At 45.1% G+C, this 20099-nt stretch overlaps 1 protein-coding gene across 4 annotated transcripts in view; it reads right to left on the bottom strand.

Annotated features, from left to right (window-relative positions):
- The window catches only part of TFE3 (transcription factor binding to IGHM enhancer 3), a 73795-nt gene that overhangs the window by 15868 nt on the left and 37828 nt on the right, over positions 1–20099 (bottom strand). For all 4 annotated transcript variants that reach the window (XM_029610477.1, XM_029610485.1, XM_029610499.1 and 1 more), the window contains exons 2-6: positions 6212–6325; positions 4116–4365; positions 3476–3709; positions 3179–3271; positions 2862–2979 (exon numbers count right to left, since the gene is read on the bottom strand). In XM_029610477.1, coding sequence (XP_029466337.1) covers positions 2862–2979; positions 3179–3271; positions 3476–3709; positions 4116–4365; positions 6212–6325 — 809 coding nt within the window. The remainder of the gene's footprint in view (positions 1–2861; positions 2980–3178; positions 3272–3475; positions 3710–4115; positions 4366–6211; positions 6326–20099) is intronic.

Below are 20099 nucleotides of genomic sequence, written 5' to 3' on the forward strand. Positions count from 1 at the left end.
CAGCTCCTCTTTTCTAAACAAGCGCACGACCTTAGGGTCATCACCTTCCACCGCCGGCGCTCCCTTGGCATTCCCTGGATGCACTGCCTCATCCCCGGCGGGGGCTCCGGAGCCACCCGGGGCCCCTACATCCAATTCTTCTTCCGCAGACAAGCCCGAGTCGGATTCTGTATCCTGAGGGACTCCCCGTAAGGGCCTGCGTTCCTTGGGCGGCTCCGCAGTCCTCCGAGGAACTTCCCCCCTTTTCTTCCGGGGTTCCTTGTCCGAACCCCTTTTATCCGACCGTCTTCTCTTCCACTTCAGTCTTTTATACTTTAAAAGCTTGTGCAGCAAACCTGCAAAATCCGATGAAAAAGAGGCCTCCGAATCCGAGGAGGCCTCCTCCAGGCTCCGGCTCTCTGGCGAATCATCCTCCCCCGGGGGGTCGCTGCTGCGGGGAAAGCGCGGGGGGCAGAACAGCATCCCCCGCAGCCTTCCTCGTGGCTTCCCTTACTGAAGCCAAAATGGCCGCCGTTCCCGCGCTCAGCGGGAACGGATCAGCACTGCCTTCTTCAGCTGGCCCATCGCGCCAGCCGGGGTCGGCCCCCCCAACCGACCTTGGACGGCCCCTCACCGCCCGAAACGCAATTCGAGCACACCCCCTCTCTGGAGACGCGCAAGCGCGCAGAGCCGCACACGCGGCACGAGGCTCCCCTCGGCATGCGCTGCTCTGCCTACGGACCCCGGCCGGGAGGAAAACTAAGAAAAAACTTTTAAATAAGTAACACCTCGGCTCCGCTGGACGACCAATGGTCCCCGTCCCCCCCCCCCCCCGCGACGAAACGGAGCGAGAGGACGAGCCGAAAATCAAAAACAAAACAACACAATTTTTTTTTTTTTCTTGTACCTGCCACTGGCCCTGGTCCTGATTCTTCCTTTCCAGCGGGGGTGAGTGAACCGGGCTCCCCGGTGTCACCCCTGACGCTGCTGCCAGAACAGGCCGGGTCCTCAACCCCAGCAGCGGCCTCAACCAGGGGGGGATGGTCCCCTCAGGACCTTACAACCCCCCTGGGAGGCTTCCAGGACTCGGGCTTCTGCTGATTTTCCTTTTGAATTTTCCTTTTTTTTTTTTTTTTAAAACAGATTCCCCTGACTAGCTAACTCACTAACCAGGATCAACCGAGACTGTGGGTGGACCTGCCCCTTCTGCTGGAGACAGAGAAAGACTGACGGGCTGTGGGTGGCGCCTTACTATATGTAGGGGTGCCTGACAAGTTTTGCTCTGTCTCCATCTGCTGGTGCGGAGTCACAACCCAGGTGTCTGGACTGATCCTGGTACGTACAGGGAATTTTAAAGTGCTCCATTTTTTATATATATCTTTTGTTTTTTTTGATTCATATTGTTCTTTCTGTTTTTTTTCAATAGTGTTATAAGTTGCAGCTGCAACAGTCTGGACGTTAGATTAAACTGTGTTAGATAGTGCTGCCGTGATACATATGCTAAATCCATGGTATTCTTATTTATTCATTTTCTTTTTATAATTGATTTTTCCAGTTTCGGGTGACATTTTTATTATCATTTACAGTGGGTCTTAATTTTTTTTTTTTCTCAATTTTGGGACATTTGTTTTTACTGTTTTAGGTATGGTTGTTGAGTTATATATTATTCTATAGTGCTCTTTTTTACATTTTATTGACATGCCAATCGGTTATAAGACATTTTGCAACATTAGTTTTATCACTGCATTTTAATAAATGAATTAATTATCTTTTTGAAATTACAGACTATTTGTTGTACAGTCTTATTTAAGACCTGGATATTCACTAACCAAAACACGATATAAGTTGAGGTAAAGGCAATATATTTTATAATTTGGTCTAATGATGTGCCACATGTATTTTTTAATGTAAGCTGATCACATTCTGTATTTTATATGTTACACCACACATATTTATGTTACCATTTTATCTTTATGTTTTAGTCATGTTTTTATGATTTTTATTATTTATGAGTATGTGTTATTTATTGTATGTTGTAGCCCCTGATGTAGCCCCATTGTAAGAGGGCGAAACTCGGCCTGAGTCGGGCTTGTTTACGTATTCGTGTTACTGCTCAATAAAGAAATCCAGATTGGACACTTGGCTGCTAATCCTGTATTGCTGCCTTCAGATACTGGGGGCATCGCCGAAAACTGGACGTGGCCATGACAGATGAAACAAGAAAGCATGAACCGAAGATGATGGCAGCAGGTTGTCGATGGCCAGCTGGCATCAATGCACCGCCACCACAGGCAATTGACTGCAAAAGGAAACTTAATCGAATCGCCAAATACCCCTACTAGGAGATGCTACAGGAGGGCACGATGAACTCAGCAACATAAAAACGAGGAAAAACTGCAAAAAAAAAAAGAGAAAAAAAACTGTGTTTCACAAGGCCAAAAAATAGCCAAAGTGAGCTCACTCACGCTGCAAGGCTTACAGTTCCGCAGAAAGAGAGAGACTGGAGAGGGACCCCACTTGGACACATGAGACAGGGCAGGCTGGTCTTGCTCAGTGTGCCGAGTCAAAGTTCTAGAAACTTTGACATAAGTTTTCCACATCAGGGCTCTATCTGATGATCTCACCCGTATGTGAGGACTACCATCCTGCTTGTCCTTGGAGAAAGAAGCATGCTCCCTCACTCTTGCCTTTCCTTATGCAAATATTTGCCGTAAAGTTACTCTAAGAAGACTGTCTCCTCAGGATGGGTGAGGGAAGGATCCTTGCAAGACAGCACCACATGTTCTGGTATTTACAAACCTCGCCTCCCCCCAAGATGGGCAGAGAGGCGTCAATCCCCCTTACTCCCAAGTACCCCTGCACTTCTTGACTACCCCTCGTACCTGAGTACTCCTTCTTGATCTTAGGCAGCTCAGCTGGGCAGGAGTTGCTGACTGTAATGGCAGGGGCGCTCACCCCCTGGGTGCTGTAGATTTCCAAGAGATTCCCAGAGACTGGTAACTAAGAAAAAGGGAGCAAGAAGAGGGTCATTGTTACAACCATCATCTCTATCACTATGTGTGTGTGCAATTTCGAGAGAGTCGCTTTATCTGCCTGTGCCTCAGTTCTAATTCCCATCTCTGTTATTTTCTTTCTGGAGACCCAGACTTCACAAATTGCAGCAGCAGGCAGATTGCCACCCCCTTTCTTGTTCTCTTACCGTGCTGGGCAGCCCACCAGCATCCATAAGGCCCAATATATCATCATTCATGCTCGACTCCAAGCTAATGATCTGATCGATGACATCATCAATCTGTGTCAGCGAGAACGAGAGAAGAAGGGAGAAAGAAGAGAATCAGAACAAGAAGCAGCTGCAGCTGGAGATAGAAAAAACCATATGGAATCACAGCCTCATCTTCCAGTGTCGTAAGGACACCAAGACCAAGGGCCATCTCTCTTTTACAAAACCAGCAACTAGCAAGACAATAAGCTCTCTGGAGATGCTTAAAGGGCTTACCTCTTTCTCTGAGTTGGAGCCGATGTTGAGCATAGCCATGGGGCTATTGAGGGCACTGCTGGATCCCTGGGACACTGCTGGCTCAGGAGCAGAGGCTGCCTGTGGAGATTGAGCCCCGGACAGCGCTTGGGTGGCTAGCTTTGTACCCATGGTTGTGGATAGATACTCTTTCACCTGCTGCCTTTGGGCCTGCTGAATGTGGTACTTAGTTGGATTCTCCAGGTGCGTCTGAACCTACAAGAAAGAGTGAGACAAACCTGAAAATGAAGGAGCTAACCCTGGCATTTTCTACAGAGTGCAATGACAATACTGACATTCCTCCTTAGCACAAGTAGAAAGAATGGTTTCCTATGCAGTCTAGTTTCAAAGATGTCCTTAAAAACATGAATCACTTCCATAGGAAGGGACATGCCAGGGGCCTTGAAAAGATGGTCTTCTCCAGGGGAATTACTTCCATAGGGAGTAACACACTAGGAACTATGGGGGTGTTACACAATGCTGGTGTAGGGGGATGCTGCTCTATTGGTTCTATCTCATTGGCTGTCCTCCTTTGTAATGTCACCCCTGTACTATAAATGCCTTGTTACACTCAGCTGTCATAAGTGTATTCCCTTAAATACACATGATTTGCCCTTCTCACCTTCAGAACTTCCACAGGCACCTGCGCAGCAGCTTGACGGACGCCAGGTGTCACGCTAATGGCTGCCGTGGCGGGGCCAGCAGCCGCAGCCTTTTCAGCCAGAAATTGGGCAGCCTGCTGTTGCTCCCTCCGCTCCTGTTCCTGGGCTTGGGCCCGCATGAGCTGCTGGCGGAGCAGCACCCGAGAAGACATGGTGGCGTTGGGAGCCTGTGCTGCTGGAACTGCCAGAGTAACTTTTTCTGAGGGCAGGCTGTGGAATGAGCAGAGAAGCCATTAATATACACAGCTGCCCTTCCAGCACATCACAGAACAAAGGGATTGCATTTATAATTAGACCCCGACAGGTCGACAGAGATTAGGATCTCACCATTAACATTTCATTTCCCATTTCCAGTAATTATAAAGCACATCCTTCCAGCCCTATCTTTCTACAATTCTAGATGATCTCCTTCCCACCCAGCCTTATCTTTTCATGTATCAGTGAGATACCTGCATGGGGCTCTGATGAAGATCTGTCCATGCTGTATTCTTGCTTTAAGTATATCGGTGTACTGCCAGTGTTATCACTAAACAGGGCTTTTACATTTCCTTTTCTGTTCATTACATATTATATATACACAGTATATATTATAATATGATGGATGTCCAAGGATGTGCACATCAAAAGCTTTATGTACAAATGGATCGTGCAATAAATGGGTAAGTAGTACAAGCTGCATAGTTTTGTTAAAATGCCACTATAAGCAGGCAGCCAAAGTTGTAAGCCTGACTCCACAACAGAGAATCTGAAATGGAAGAGAGAAGGAGCAGAAGAGGCTATTGAGACCAACACAGCCAACTTGTTCATTCGGAGGTGCGGGTGGAGAAGAAGGGGGAAAGATCCCTTTCATCTGGGTTCCCCCTCCAGCTGAGATGTCCTTCCTCCTCAGCTGCTCCTGCTGTCCTTGGGGTTTTATTTTTGCGGAGTGCATGAGTTGGGCTTAATTTTTTCCCTGCTCCTCTTTGAGAGAGGGGGGGCTGGGGGTATGCATTTGTATCAGACTTTGCTTCATTATTTGATCAATTTGTGATGTCACTGATGTATTATTATTTTCATGCTGTAAGCCGCTTCAAGTCCCTGTTGATGGAAAGGAGCGGATGTAAGAACTAAATGGAATGGAATGCAACGTGCCTTAGGCTTTATTTCCAGCGCGCATACGCCTTCCCTTTCCTCCCCTGGCCTCTCTCCATCTGGCAGCTCAGGGCACGTGGGTCCCCTGCCAGTTCCCTGCTTCCCAGCATGCACAGCACAGTCCTGCTGGCCGAGTGCCGAGAAGGGGCAGGACTGGTCCTCCCCACTTCTGTGCCCACTCCCAGTTATCAAGACCAGGCAGAACCCATCCTGGTTTTAGCTCTATTGCTTCTATGAATTTGTCATCCCCGTTTTTGGAATTAAACCATTGAAGACCCCGCTTCCTGGGTCTTTTCTGCGTGCTGTATTAAGTTTATAACATTCCCTCTCACACCCCAACTCAAAACAAAAGGAACGGAGGAGGAGGATCAGGACCAAGAAAAGTGAGACCCAGAGGACTTTTTAAACATGGTAGATGTGCATCTGTAATAAAAAGGTGCACCCTGTTACTGCCCTGGCAGAAATAAATGAATGTATAAATAAATGCATAAATATAAATCAGACAAGTGGCTTTTTGTTTTCATGAATCTAACTAGAACTGCTGCTTCCAGCTCAAACAAAAACAGTGAAAGGTGGATAAGCCCCATAGGCATTTCATTTCCTCTGAAACATTCAGCCTCTCAGATCTGCTCTGTTCCCTCTTTTCCTCTGGCCAAGAAAAACAAAGCAGCAAAAATACCCAAAACCTTTTTTTTTTTTCCCACAAAGAAATGCAACAACTTTAGCCAATGGCAATTCATTAGCTAAAGAGAGAGACCCTCACCCCCTCAGCCCCCAATTAGAGCTAGGGCTCATCCCAGGACTCCCTCCAAACTTCGACTCCCAAAATCTTTCCCTCCTGGCTGTGCTGAATGGGTTCCAGCTGGTTGCATCCTCTCCCTCTGCCCCCACACCCCCCCAGTCTGTGACTATAACGTTTGCTTACCTGGCACCGATTGGTTGGCTCTTTAATTCGTAGAAGGTGTTGCTCGTCTGTGCCAATATGTTTTCCACCTCAATGTCAGCTACGATGCCTGATTCAGGGAGAAGGGAGTTCAAACTGAGAGAGAGAGAGAGAGAGAGAGAGAGATACATCAGTATCAGAAGCAATGCTGACCACCTGATCCTGGTCAGGAGCCTACACAGCCAAGAACTCTTGGTTCTAATCCCTGTCTCTGTCACTTGGTTGCTCTGCGAGACCTCAGGTGAGTCACTTTATCTGCTTACACCTTCATTTATTCAATGTAAATAGGTAATTATTAAGTTTATTCATGACACTGTCAGACGTGTGCTCCCAGGGGTGGCTGCATGCTTGATCTTGGGAGTACTGATTTGTAAAGCACATATATAAATATATCTAAAACAAACAAACAAACAAACACACACACACACCACCACCACCCCCCCCCCCCCCCCAGGAAACACAAAGTTTCCATTCCCTTTGGGTAAATCCTTCTAGCCACTTTCTTTTCAGTTTTGGGTTCTGAGCAGGTCACAGTCTGACTCTCTCAGAGCTTAGCTCTTCCCTCTCACTTTCACACAAGGCCTCTCCGTTAAAAACAAAAGCAGCAAATAATAGAAAACATACACGCAGGCTTCCCAGGAAATGAGCAAATAGCCCTGGCCTGGGAAAGGAGAGAAAAAAAAAAAAAACGGAGAGAGGAGGGGGTGGGAGAGCCAAGAATGTGGCATCCTGCCACCAGGCCAGAAACCTAATCTGATCAGAGACAATATGGACCAGCACCGGAACCCAGGAACGGTCTTTGGTATCTCTCTTCTGTCCTCTGGAATTCTTTCCTTTTACCAGTTCTTGTATTATTTTGGCAACACAAGTACAAATTGTTAAACCAATAAAGCTTTTTTTTTTTTTTTTAAATCAATCTGAGAGGGGAAGTGAGGGGCGGAAGAAGCTGACAGATAAAATAAAAGGCCTTCCCCACAAAAGAATGAGTATAAAAAAAAAAAACCCAAAAAACCCCCAGTGTAATCCTGGAGCAAAAAGCAACAGCAGCAGTAGAATCTTGTGCTATCCTGCCACCAGGCCAGAAATGTAATCCGATCAGAAAGAGTACAGAGCATCACCAGAACCTGGGAACTGACTTTGGTATTTGTATTTCATACTTTGTCATTCTGTCTTTTTAACACTTTTGGCCTGATTCATTAAGGATTTTCTCCCATTCTGTGTTTAGGGGCAAAGTCCTTGCTGGATTAGGTAGGGCCCCCCCCCCATGCATTACTTTAGCAACACATATAGAAACTGTGAGTCCGAGTCTTCGGTGTTTTTACAATGAGAGAGACAGGAGAATAACTTGCAATCATTACAGATCATCAGGAAAGCAACAGCCAAACATCGCTATCAGTTCTCTTATATTTGTAGAAAAATCGGTACACAGAAGTTAAGGGCCTGGGGGGGGGGGGAGTGTAATTCCAGCAAAATCTAACATATCCTCTAAGCAAATGTGCCAGTACGCATTTGCTTCCCAAGACTGCTCAAACCAAAGAAAAATAAACAGCGTAATGTCAGCCACTGCCACATGAACTACTGTCCCATAATAATCTGTTTTACAAGTTTGTGTTTTCATGTGAGGAGATAGTGGGAAAAGGATTTCCTCACTGGGAGCCAGAGCTGGGATGCTAGCACCATGCTTCTTCATTTGTACCTACTCGTAGATTTGTTTTCCCCTATTTTGTAACTCCTCCCCAAGATACTTAAGACTAGTCATTGTAGCAAGGGTTCTGGGCCAGAGGACATGCATCAGGGACTCCCTCCCCACCGTCCACAACATCCCCAGCCCCGGCTGACCTGGGAGGCAAACGATGTGAGCCAGATATCAAACTCAGGCCCCTCAACACTACACTGCCCAGCACCGCTAATGAGCCACTGGGCCGGCCTGTGAACTAGCAGGCTGACTGGCATGGGGTAGGGAGGAAGAGGAAGCCATGCAATCTTGGGCCGTGATCAAGGCCCGCAGGCAGTAGCTACATGTGCAGCAGCAGCAGGGCTGTAGGGAGGATAGCGAGAACAAGGCCAGGAGTGAATACACATCTACCCTGGTGAATAAGCAAAGGTCACATTTTCAAATCCCTGTCTATCCTGATCCCAAGATGTGCAATCAAGAGGGAAGCCAGACTGAGACAAGGAAACATTTAAGATGGATCCTTAGTTTCCACCCTGCACACCAATAAAATACAGGCAAGAATGTTGGGAATTATTAGAAAGGGAATGGTGAATAAAACGGAGAATGTCATAATGCCTCTGTATCACTCCATGGTGAGACCGCACCTTGAATACTGTGTACAATTCTGGTCGCCGCATCTCAAAAAAGATATAATTGCGATGGAGAAGGTACAGAGAAGGGCTACCAAAATGATAAAGGAAATGGAACAGCTCCCCTATGAGGAAAGACTAAAGAGGTTAGGCCTTTTCAGTTTGGAGAAGAGACGGCTGAGGGGGGATATGATAGAGGTGTTTAAAATCATGAGAGGTCTAGAACGGGTAAATGTAAATCGGTTATTTACTCTTTCGGATAGTAGAAAGACTAGGGGGCACTCGAAGTTAGCAAGGGGCACATTTAAAACTAATCGGAGAAAGTTCTTTTTTACTCAACACACAATTAAACTCTGGAATTTGTTGCCAGGAGTTGTGGTTAGTGCAGTTAGTATAGCTGTGTTTAAAAAAGGATTGGATAAGTTCTTGGAGGAGAAATCCATTACCTGCTATTAAATTCACTTAGAGAATAGCCACTGCCATTAGCAATGGTAACATGGAATAGACTTAGTTTTTGGGTACTTGCCAGGTTCTTATGGCCTGGATTGGCCACTGTTGGAAACAGGATGCTGGGCTTGATGGACCCTTGGTCTGACCCAGTATGGCATGTTCTTATGTTCATGCATGTAGGCATCTTTTACTATAAAATCAATTCCTGTTTCACTTTCAGTGTCCCTCAGAATGGATGAAGGGATTCTGATAGGGAGACATCTCCATGCTTTCTCTTTGGCTGAAACAGTTTTGTGAGTTTTGGCTTGGTCTACGCCTTCGTTTTTTTCAGCCAGCAGTTCAACAAAACCTTACTATGGAAATGGCCTACCCCAGTCAATATTAAAAAAAAACAAACCCCTTTAATATATATATATATATATTTTTTTCTGTTGTTTGTTACCCATTTATTTGGCACATTTGTGGAAGCTGTGAATATATTACTGCAGGAGAACCAGGTAATAACTTAGCATCAGCTAAATACCTTTTTACTCAAGTGAAAACAAACAGAGCATTTTTCCTGGAAAGGTAGAGAAGAAACTTATTTGCAGGCTGATGCCAGTCTCCCTGTCACAAACACCTTACAATTTATGCTTTAAGGCAGCCAGCATTAAAGTCTGGATGTGGGTGTTGGTGGCAAAAATGGTAGGAGTCCTCATGTCTCCACTCCTGTAATACACAGAAGAAAGGCCCCTTCCTTATCCCTCCTTGTACCACGTTTTTCCCTTAACTGGATCCTACATTTCCCTAAACAACGATAGAGGGGAAAAAAAACCCCTCTGAAAACTCTCCCATTTCATTTCCATATTTACAGGGACAAAGCCCTTCTTTAGATGTACGGCTCATACTATTAAGATCATTTTTAAAACTCCATCTCAAAAAAAAATTTTTTACAAACACTTAAATATTGAGTTTAATATACATGAGGGCTGCCCTAGACCAAGCAACATAGTAAATGGCGGCAGAGAGAGTAAGTTTGCTTACTTGTAAACAGCCGGATGAATTAGCAGTTATGCATTAGTGATGTCATCTGATGGTGCAGACACTGACCCAGCTCTCAGAGCTCAGTATGTGCAGAGCACATACTGCTTCATGAGCCCCTCAGTTTCTTCCACAGCATAAGCTTCAGCAGAGCGCGTCAAGTCTCCAGGGAGGCGGGAAGATATCAAATATGGTTAATTCATCCTGCTGTCTACGGACAACCTTGTTTACAGGTAAGCAAACTTGCTTTTTTGGTCGACAAGCAGGCATGAATTAGCCATTACACGTGAGGGTTGTACAGCAGAAGCACTTACTTAAGACAACTGGCCCCAACAAGTGGAAGGTGGATTATTGGGAGAAAAGGCTGCACAGAACTGCTTGCCCAAAGTTACTGTCACTTCAGGACATGTTCAAACAGCACTGGCAGGTGAAGGTGTGCACAGTCAAACTAGTTACAGCTTTGCAAGTGTTTTCAATAGACATAGCCCTGAGATGACCCACTGAAGTCACCATGGCTCTCACTTAAAGAGCCTTGACAGTCTGTAATTTGAAAGCCAGTCAGCGCATAACAGTGTGCAATACAATCCACTAGTCAACTAGACAGAGTTTGTTTGACTATTGTCCTTTCCAGTCTATTAGGATCAAAGGACAGAAACAGCTGAGAAGCTTGACGATGAGGTTGAGTACACTAGGGCTCTCTTGCAGTCCAAGTGGTGAAGACCCCCTTTCTCCTCTGTGTGCATGAGGTATTGGAAAGAAAGTAGGTAGCACAATAAATAGTTTGGTTAATGTGGAATGCAGATACCGCTTTTCGAAGAAACAGTATGAGTGTATAAAATCACTCTGTTGTGAAAAAAACTGCAGGTATGGTGAGCTGGAGACCAGAGCTTGCAACTCATTCATTCTTCAAACAAAAGTGGCAGTTTCCAACTGAGAAACTATGTCAGGGATGGCCAACTCCAGTCCCAAGAGCCACAAGCATGCTTAGTTTTCAGGATATTAACAATGAATATGCATGAGATAGATTTGCATACAGTGGAGGCAATTGTAGATATCCTGAAAACCTGGCTTGTTTGTGGCTTCAAGGCCTGAAGGTGGCCACCCCTGAACTATGTCCACCAACTTGATAGGTTCATAAGGAGGTTTCACGAGTTGAGGTCCTATAGCACTGGAAGTTTACTGACCAGAGGCCTGAAATGCCACAAAGCTTTCATGAATTTGGATATCTGCAATGGCTCAGTCAACTGACCCCCCCCCAAAAGCAGGTGGTGTACAGACGGCAAGACTGGCTGGTTCTAACTGAAGCAGGGAAAAAGTATTTTCTGCCTGCAATGGCCACCTTCTCCTATGGTTGAGCCCTCAGGTTCTCGCAGCTGACAGGACTTGGACAGGAACAACAGGAAAAGCAAGGCACATACTAAGCCAATGTAGAACCAAACCTAGAGGCTTGAAGGTACCCACAGAAGCAGAGCAGGACCACTGAAGGAGGACAAGATATATGAAACAGTGTAGGACCAAACAGGAACAGTGGATATATGAAGCAATCTAGAACCAAACAAGAACACAAAACTTAAGAGTCAAATAGAAGGCCAAGCGCAGAATTTGAGCCTGGAATACAACTGTGTCCAAACAGGAACAAGATGGCCACCAGCAGGAAGTATGTTTAGTCCTCCCAGTTATAAGGCCCAGACAGTACAAGACAACTACCATGGCCCTTTGCTGGTGGGAAGCAAGAACTGCATAACAGGCCTCACAATACCAAAGGGTGGAGTGAGATCGGTGACCCTTCCATTTGATGAAATGCCACAATAGCACCAAGATGAACTTTGACAGAAGTAGTACTATAAGGCCTGAGGGCAAAAGGAGGAGAAGATACTAAATCCTTCTGGGTCACAGGAGAAGGGCTCCAAAAGGCTGATCTCACACCAAGTCAAGATTTTCTTCCACTTGAAACTGTAGGACCTCATTGTTGAAGGCTTTCTAGCTGAAATCATCACATCCCTCATTTCCTTCACAAGAAGCAAAGAAGAGACTACTTCACATTCAACATCCATGCTATGTCAGGGATAGCAGATTTGGATAGCATAGCCTACATTTTCCCTGAGTGATAAGGGTTGAAGATATCCCCAATGGTATTGGAGACTGTACTGACAGATGGATAAGATTTAGAAACCACACTTGCTGTGGCCAAGCTGCCACAGTAAGGATCTTCTTTATCTCATCCCAAAAGATTTTCTGTACAAAGTTCTGCCAATTAGAGGGATCAGAAGGGATGCATAAAATAGCAGAAAAGCATTGGGAGCTGATCCATACTTGTTCAGATGCACGCTGAAAAACTCTTCAGTGTTTCTTTTGTTTTCTATCTCAAACAGGTTGATCACCGGCTTTCCCTAGCAAATGAACAAACTGGTCTACTTATGCAGATGTAAGATTCTAGCGAGACAGTCCGCCAGCATATTCTGAATTCCTGGAAGATACGCTGCCTGTAGATTGACATTGTAATGACCTGCCCATGATCAGAATCGGGCTCTTATGCCCTCCTAGCAGAGGGCATAGAGCTCCTCTGTGTAAAACATGGCCACCTGATTGTCCACCTGGATTAACATTTTCTTTCCTGATAGGAGGTAAGAAAAAGTTCTCAGAGTGTAACGAATAGCTCACAGTTCCAGGACATTGATCTGCACATGTCACTCTAATAGGGACCACAATCCGTATGTCTGCATAGCTCCAGCATGAGCCGAGCCCCGCCCCCCCCCCCCCCCCCATCCCTTAGTGGAGGTTTCGGTAGACAGTCGCTTGATATGATGGGCCACATAGCAAGAAACCCACCCTCAGAACTTCCAGATTTATCCACCACTGGAATGATGACCTCATCCCAGGGCTAAACAAGATTTGCTAGGATAAAGACTGATATGGTTGATCCCATTGGTTTTGAAGGCCTCGCATGTGTAAATGAATCAGAGGAACCATATGCACCTTGGTAGCCATGTGTCCAAGCAGGACCGGGACTGACCTTGCTTTAAGTTTGGCCCTGCAGAAGGAGAGACCTTACTAGACACCTGAGCACCACATCTCTTTCTGCTGAGAGGAATGCTTTCGTCTGAAGAAAGTCTATACAGGCTCCTTTAAAACTAAATCTGCTAAACCAGAACCAGGTTTGACTAGGCAAAGTTGACTAGGAACCCCTGGGACTGAAGGAGTTGAATGGTTTTCTTGAAGGACTCAAAGGCCTGACTAGCTGGTTGGCTGGTGACTGATTCATCCCCATCATCCAGGTATGGAAACTCAAAGACACCCTGCTGAAGAAGGTGCACTACCACCAGCACCAGGCATTTCATGAAAATCCTCATGGGCCACAGATAGGCCAAAGGGTAGCACCTTGTATTGGTAGTGTGTATCCTTCACCACATACCTAAGGAACTTCCAAATAAGTGGCATGAATAGGGATGTGTGCATAAGTATCGTAATATAGTAATAACAGCAGAAAAAAGACCAAGTGGTCAATCCAGTCTGCCCAGAAAGTTTCTTATGGTAGTAACTGCCGCTCCGTGCCGGTTACCCCATGTTTCTGTTAAGGGTAGTAATAATACTAGCAACATTTTTACAGGGGGAGCAGCCTTGTTAATTCAGACAATGCTCTTGAACTTGTTTTGCTTTTGAACTTGACCGTAAAAGCAGTCCTGCACGTTTTCCCTAATGTCTACATATCAGTATCCCAGACCATAAATGTCCTTCAGATCCAGAGCACATATCCAATCCCCTGGTTGAATGAAAAGAAGAATCGTTTGGAAGGAGTTCACCTCGAACCTTTCCTGAACCAGCAGTTTATTCAATCTTCATAAATCCATATAGACCTCATTCCTTCCTATCTCTTGAGAATCTCTTGAGTCTTAGGCTGATACCTTTCCCTCTGTTGCCCCCTGAATAGAAAAATTCTACTGCTGTAAAGTGAGCAGGGCTTGATGGTGCTGAAACAGCGGAAGGGTCATCTGGAAGAATGGCTGTTTGTAAGAGAAGAATTGGCGCAAGGCCAGAGCCGACTGATATCCAGCTGCAGCTGACAATGACTGTAGTATGCACTGATGTTCCTCAATCAGAGCCTCTGTCTCTAACTTTATCTTCAAACAAGCTATCATCCACTCCGGGCACATTTTCTTAGAGGCCGTTAGCTCATAACCATGCTAGTTTCCAGGCCCCAATGGTTGCTGACAAAGTTCTGGCTATGGTATCGAAAGCTTCATAGCCAGAATGGATAAAATGCTTCACACAATCCTGTGTCATCCACTGCCCAATGAATGTCTGCCTGCTTGGGGTCAGACGACTCCATCGAGGGCTTTAAATTCTGGACATACAGTGCATTCAGAAAGTATTCGGACCTCTTCATTTTTTCTACATTGTTACATTACAGCCTTATTCTAAAATGTATAATATGCATTTTTCCCCTCCTCAATCTAAACACAATACCCTATAAAGACAAAGCAAAATCAGTTTTGTAGAAATTTGTGCAAATTAAAAAAAGAAAAACTGAAATAAGTATTCAGACCCTTTTCTATGACACTCAAAGTTGAGCTCAGGTGCATCCTATTTCTATTGATCATCCTTGAGATGTTTCTCCAACTTGGAGTCCACCTGTGGTAAATTCAATTGATTGCACATGACTTGAAAAAGCACTCACCTGTCTATATAAGATCCCACAGTTGACAGTGCATGTCAGAACAAAATCAAAGCCATAAAGTCAAAGGAATTGTCTGTAGACCTCCAGGACAGGACTGGACCAAGGCACAGATCTGAGGAAGAGTACAAAAAAATTGCTGATGCATTGAAGGTCCTGAAGAACATTGTGGCCTCCATCATTCTTAAATGGAAGAAGTTCAGAACCATCAGGTCTCTTCCTAGAGCTGGCTGCCTGCCCAAACTGAGCAATCAGGGGAGAAGGGCCTTGAACAGGGAGGTGATCAAGAACCCTATGGTCACTCTGACAGAGCTCCAGAGTTCCGCTATGGAGATGAGAGAACCTTCCAGAAGGACAACTATCTCTGCAGCATTCCACCAATCAGACCTTTATGGTGGCCAGATGGAAGCCATTCCTCAGTAAAAAGCACATAATAGCCCATTTGGAGTTTGCCAAAAGGCACTTAAAGGACTCTCAGAGCAGGAAAAACAAGATTCTCTAGTCTGATGAAACCAAGATTGAACTCTTTAGCATGAATGCCAAACGACATGTCTGAAGGAAGCCAGGTACTGCTCATCACCTAGCAAATGCCAAACCTACGGTGAAGCATGGTGGTGGCAGCATCATGCTGTGGGTATGTTTTTCAGCTGCAGGAACTGGGAGACTAGTCAGGATCGAGGGAAAGATGAATGGAGCAAAATACAGAGTTCCTTGATGAAAGCCTGCTCCAGAGCTCTCTGGACCTCAGACTGAGGCAACAATTCACCTTCCAACAGGACAATGACCCTAAGCACACAGCCAAGATAATGTAGGAGTGGCTTCGCCACAAGTCTGTGAATGTCCTTGAGTGGCCCAGCCAGAGCTCAGACTTGAACCCAAACAAACATCTCTGGAGAGACCTGAAAGTAGCTGTGCATTGACACACCCCATCCAATTTGACAGAGCTTGAAAGGATCTGCAGAGAAGATTATAGAAGAAAATCCCAAAATCCAACTGTGCCAAGATTGTAAATTATACCCAAGAAGCCTTGAGGCTGTAATCCCTGCAAAAGGTGCCTCAGCTAAGTACTGAGTAAAGGGTCTGAATACTTACTGTATTGTAAATGTGATATTTGTTTGTTTGTTTTTTTTATTAAATTTGCAGGGGAATATTACTACTTTTCAGCCTGAGACCTCATGGATTCTTTAGAGAGCCGGCCTACTACCGGGTCCATTGAGGCGGGGGGCCTTCAAGTAGCAGCGCTGAGTAGAAGGTGACGGGACTGTTCCTATCTTTCTGCCCAGTACCTCAGGGATTCTTCAGAGAGCCGGCCTGCCACAGGCACCATCTGAGGCACCTACCACTAGGTCCATTGAGGCAGGGGCCTTCAAGTAGTAGTGGGGAGTGGAAGGTGATGGGACTGCTCCTACCTTTCTGCCTGAGATCTTGGGGATTCTTCAGAGAGCTGGCCTGTCGCAGGAATCATATGAGGCACCTACTGCCGGGTCCATCGAGGTGGGAGGGCTTCAAGTAGCGGCAGTGAGCAGTGCACCGCTGCCGGCATGCCTAAGCTGCACTCCAAAGGGGCATGCCCCTTATATCAGTTTTTCCTCAGATGATGGGGAAGAAAAGGAAGGGGAAAACAACTGCGTCCCTCACTACATCTACTCCGATATCAGGACCCATGGATCAACATGTGTCCAGAACTACTTCATCATTGCAGGTAAATCTGGATACAGAAGTAGTGGACGTCTCTCTTAGTTTGAAAGAGCGCACCTCACTCTCATGCCAATATTTGAACAGCTCGGGGGGGGGGGGGGAACGGGACTCAAAACTTACACCCATTGCCTCCTTGCAATCCTTTGAGAGAATCTCATGGGTCTAGTCCAGGGAGTGGACTAGGGACATGCCCCTTAGTGCCGGGTGTGTTGGGGAAGAATGTGGGACTCTCTGATCCTATCAGGAGTGTTTCTCTTGACAATAATAGTTCTTTAAGAATACCATCTACACCTCAATCACCTCAATCATTGGGATCTTTTGAAGTGTTACTTATGGAACCAGAGACTGTTAATATTGACTGATATTTGGAGGATTGTCTTGTATAGAGATGAATCTCTCCAATACCATCAAGAAACTTTGTGAATATACTACTGAGGCTTCAATCAAATTAGCAGATTTGGAACAATGGACTGGGACACTTGAAGCTAGTTCTTTGAGTCAATCCAGTTTACTTTCCGGTCTACAAAATTGTATATTGACCGGAATTAAAGATAATTTGATAATTCACCATAAGCAGGAATTTATGGAAAATAAGTTTAGATCAAAATTTTTCACTTATTACATTTTCCCAAGGCATATTATATATCAAGGCAAGAGTTGTTTAAGAAGTATCTAACAGATGTATTGCAGTTTACTTCGTCTAGACAGTTCCCATTGTCTAATAATTATTATATATCAGAGGCGAGGCAAGTCGAGTCGCCAGTACAAAGGCGACTCGACTTGCCTCGCCAGTACAAAGGCGTCTCGACTTGCGTCGCCAGTACAAAGGCGACTCGACTTGCCTCGCTAGTGATGTTTTAGCTCCCCCTGTTCTTCTGACTTGGCTCAATTTCTTCAGTTTTCGTTGGATAATATTAAGGAAAGAGCAACTTTTGTTGTTTCCTTTATTTCAGAATCAGTATCATCAATACTTTAAATGTAAAGGTAATTAGTTTTGTGGGCAAAAAATCCAGGTTTTCCTGGATGTGGCCAAAGAGACACAATTGAAGAGGAAAGTTTTTCTCCAACTATGACCTAAAGTGCTCTCTCTTGGGGCAGTATTCTATCTAAAATATCCATGCAAGTGTATTGTGGGATGGCAGGGGAATACGTTTGCCTTCCTTGATCCCATTTTGTATCTGATAAGTCATCTATGGATAGAATAGGTGTGTAAGGGTGGAAGGTCTTATTAGAGCAGAATTACTTTTTGATATTGTGGAATTATTGAGATTTTGAGTGTCCCCATCATGTATGTGGACTTGATATCACAATTATATTTTTATTTTATTTTGATCAAATTTTCCTTTTGATCTGATACTTACCTAAGTTTGTTTGTTTGAGGCAAATTGACTCTAATAAAGATTAAGTTTAAAAAAAATGTGCACGAATTTCAAGAAACTTGATATTGCTTTGTTATTATGGAGTATTTTGTGTACATCGAGGAGGGAAAAAATGCATATTATCCATTTTAGAATAAGGCTGTAGTGTAACAAAATATGGAAAAAGTGAAGGGGTCTGAATACTTCCTGAAAGCACTGTATTCATGCAAATACTGTACCATGTAGGGTTAGTGAGCTGCAATCCGGGCACCCAGCACAGAACTTTGGAAGACCTATTCACCAAATGAGTCCAATAACATTGGGTTTTTCTCCAGGGATGTCTTGGAATGGTCATGGATGCGCTTAGCACATTTCAATGCTATCAATTATCACAAGTGGTGTAGGAGTTGAGCCACCCTGAAACCAGGGGTGGCTTGCACTCTATATTCTATGTCCAATTTCCAGGCCACTAGTAGACACAATGTACATGTCTGCCACATCCTTGTCTGGAGATTCTGGGTAAGCCTGTGAACTGGGATGGCTGCAGAATCCACTGGATATTTAAAAAACTGAAGGAGCCTCATTACATCCATTCTCAGGTCCTTTTCCTTTCTAACAATGATGTTTAGACTCTTTGCTACTTCATATTCTTGAATAAGTTGGCTGAGATCCTCCAGGAGGGGTGGGGTGGATGCTGTAGCAAGTTTGGAGTGGGATCAAATAGAATCCACATGGAGACCTCATCTCTTGACCACAATGAAATGCTAAGCCACAACCCCAATAATGAAGGCAGTGGCTGAGGTGGAGACCTCTGCTGGCCTGGAGAGGAAACATCTGGAAGGAAGTCAGAGCCCAACTCTTCATCCTCTGATCTGTGTAGGGGATACGCCATGAAACTGGCAACTGGCAGATTTAAAACAAATCATAGGAAGTATTTTTCCACTCGGCATAAAATCAAGCTATGGAATCTGTTGGCGGAGGGCATCGTCAAGACAACTAACAGTGGGTATCAAAGAAGGGTTGGACAAGTTCCTGACGGAAAAGTCCATAAACAGTTATTAGCTAGGTAGTCTTGGGAAAGTCAGAGCTTATCCCTGGGAGTGAAATATAAGAAACAGATCAACTATTGGGGATCTAATGGGTACTTCTGACCCGGACTGGCCACTGTTGGAGACAGAATACTGGACTCACTGGTCTTATATTCTTATGACTCACCAGGAGAAAGAGAATCCAGCAGCTTCTGCAGCAAACCATGCACTGGCATAGGACTTGGAATAGATCAACATTTCTTCCATCTAGTTCTAACTGACCTCTCTTGTATTCAGATGTTAAGGAGGCAAAGAAATTCTTTACTAGCTCTGATAATTGGGCTCCCACTAGTTAGAGAACCCTCTGAGCAAAACTGGAGGAGATACATGCAATGGCTTGTAAAAGTATTCAACCCCTTTAAAAGTCAGCAGATTTGTGAGGATTACAAATGACACTTACACACAGGTTAATTCAGTAAAGTCCGCGGGAGAGCGGACGAACACCCGCTCTCCCGGCACGTGCACCGGCCACTCGCTGGTGCGTGCGATTCAGTATGCAAATTAGGTGGTGTGGTAGAAACAGGCAAAAGGAGGCACTAGGGACACTAGCGCGTCCATAGCGCCTCCTTTTAGCCCGGAGCATCGGCTGTCAGCGGGTTTGACAGCCGACGCTCAATTTTGCCGGCGTCGGTTCTTGAGCCCGCTGACAGCCATGGGCTCGGAAACCGGACACCGGCAAAATTGAGCGTCCGGTTTTCGGCCCGACAGCCACCGGCCCATTTAAAAAATTTTTTTTCTTTTTTTTACACTTCGTGACCTCCAACTTAATATCGCCATGATATTGATATTAAGTCGGAGGGTGCACAGAAAAGCAGTTTTTACTGCTTTTCTGTGCAATTTCCCGGTGTCGGCAGAAACTAGTGCATACCTTTGGGTAGGCGCTAATTTCTTAAAGTAAAATGTGCGGCTTAGCTGCACATTTTACTTACTGTATCGCGCAGGAATACCTAATAGGGCCATCAACATGCATTTGCATGTTGAGGGTGCTATTAGGTGCCGTGAGTTGGACGCGCGTTTTCCTCCCCTTACTGAATAAGGGGTAAGGGAAAACGCGCGTCCAAGGGCAGGTTAACAGTGCGCTTCGTCAGAGCGCACTGTACTGTTTCGGCCTGACAGATTGTTCCAGAAAGTATGTTTTTTGCAAACCAATATGCTCTTAAAGTAAATTTTCAAAGTCATAATTCGTATCTCTCTGTATTTTTTGTAAAATAAAATTAAAAACTGAGAAAAGCTGCTTGCATAAGTATTCAACTCCTTCAGACTAGTCCTTGGTAGAACCA

Source organism: Rhinatrema bivittatum, chromosome 1, assembly GCF_901001135.1.
Source record: "Rhinatrema bivittatum chromosome 1, aRhiBiv1.1, whole genome shotgun sequence".
In the NCBI taxonomy this organism is placed as follows: domain Eukaryota; kingdom Metazoa; phylum Chordata; class Amphibia; order Gymnophiona; family Rhinatrematidae; genus Rhinatrema; species Rhinatrema bivittatum.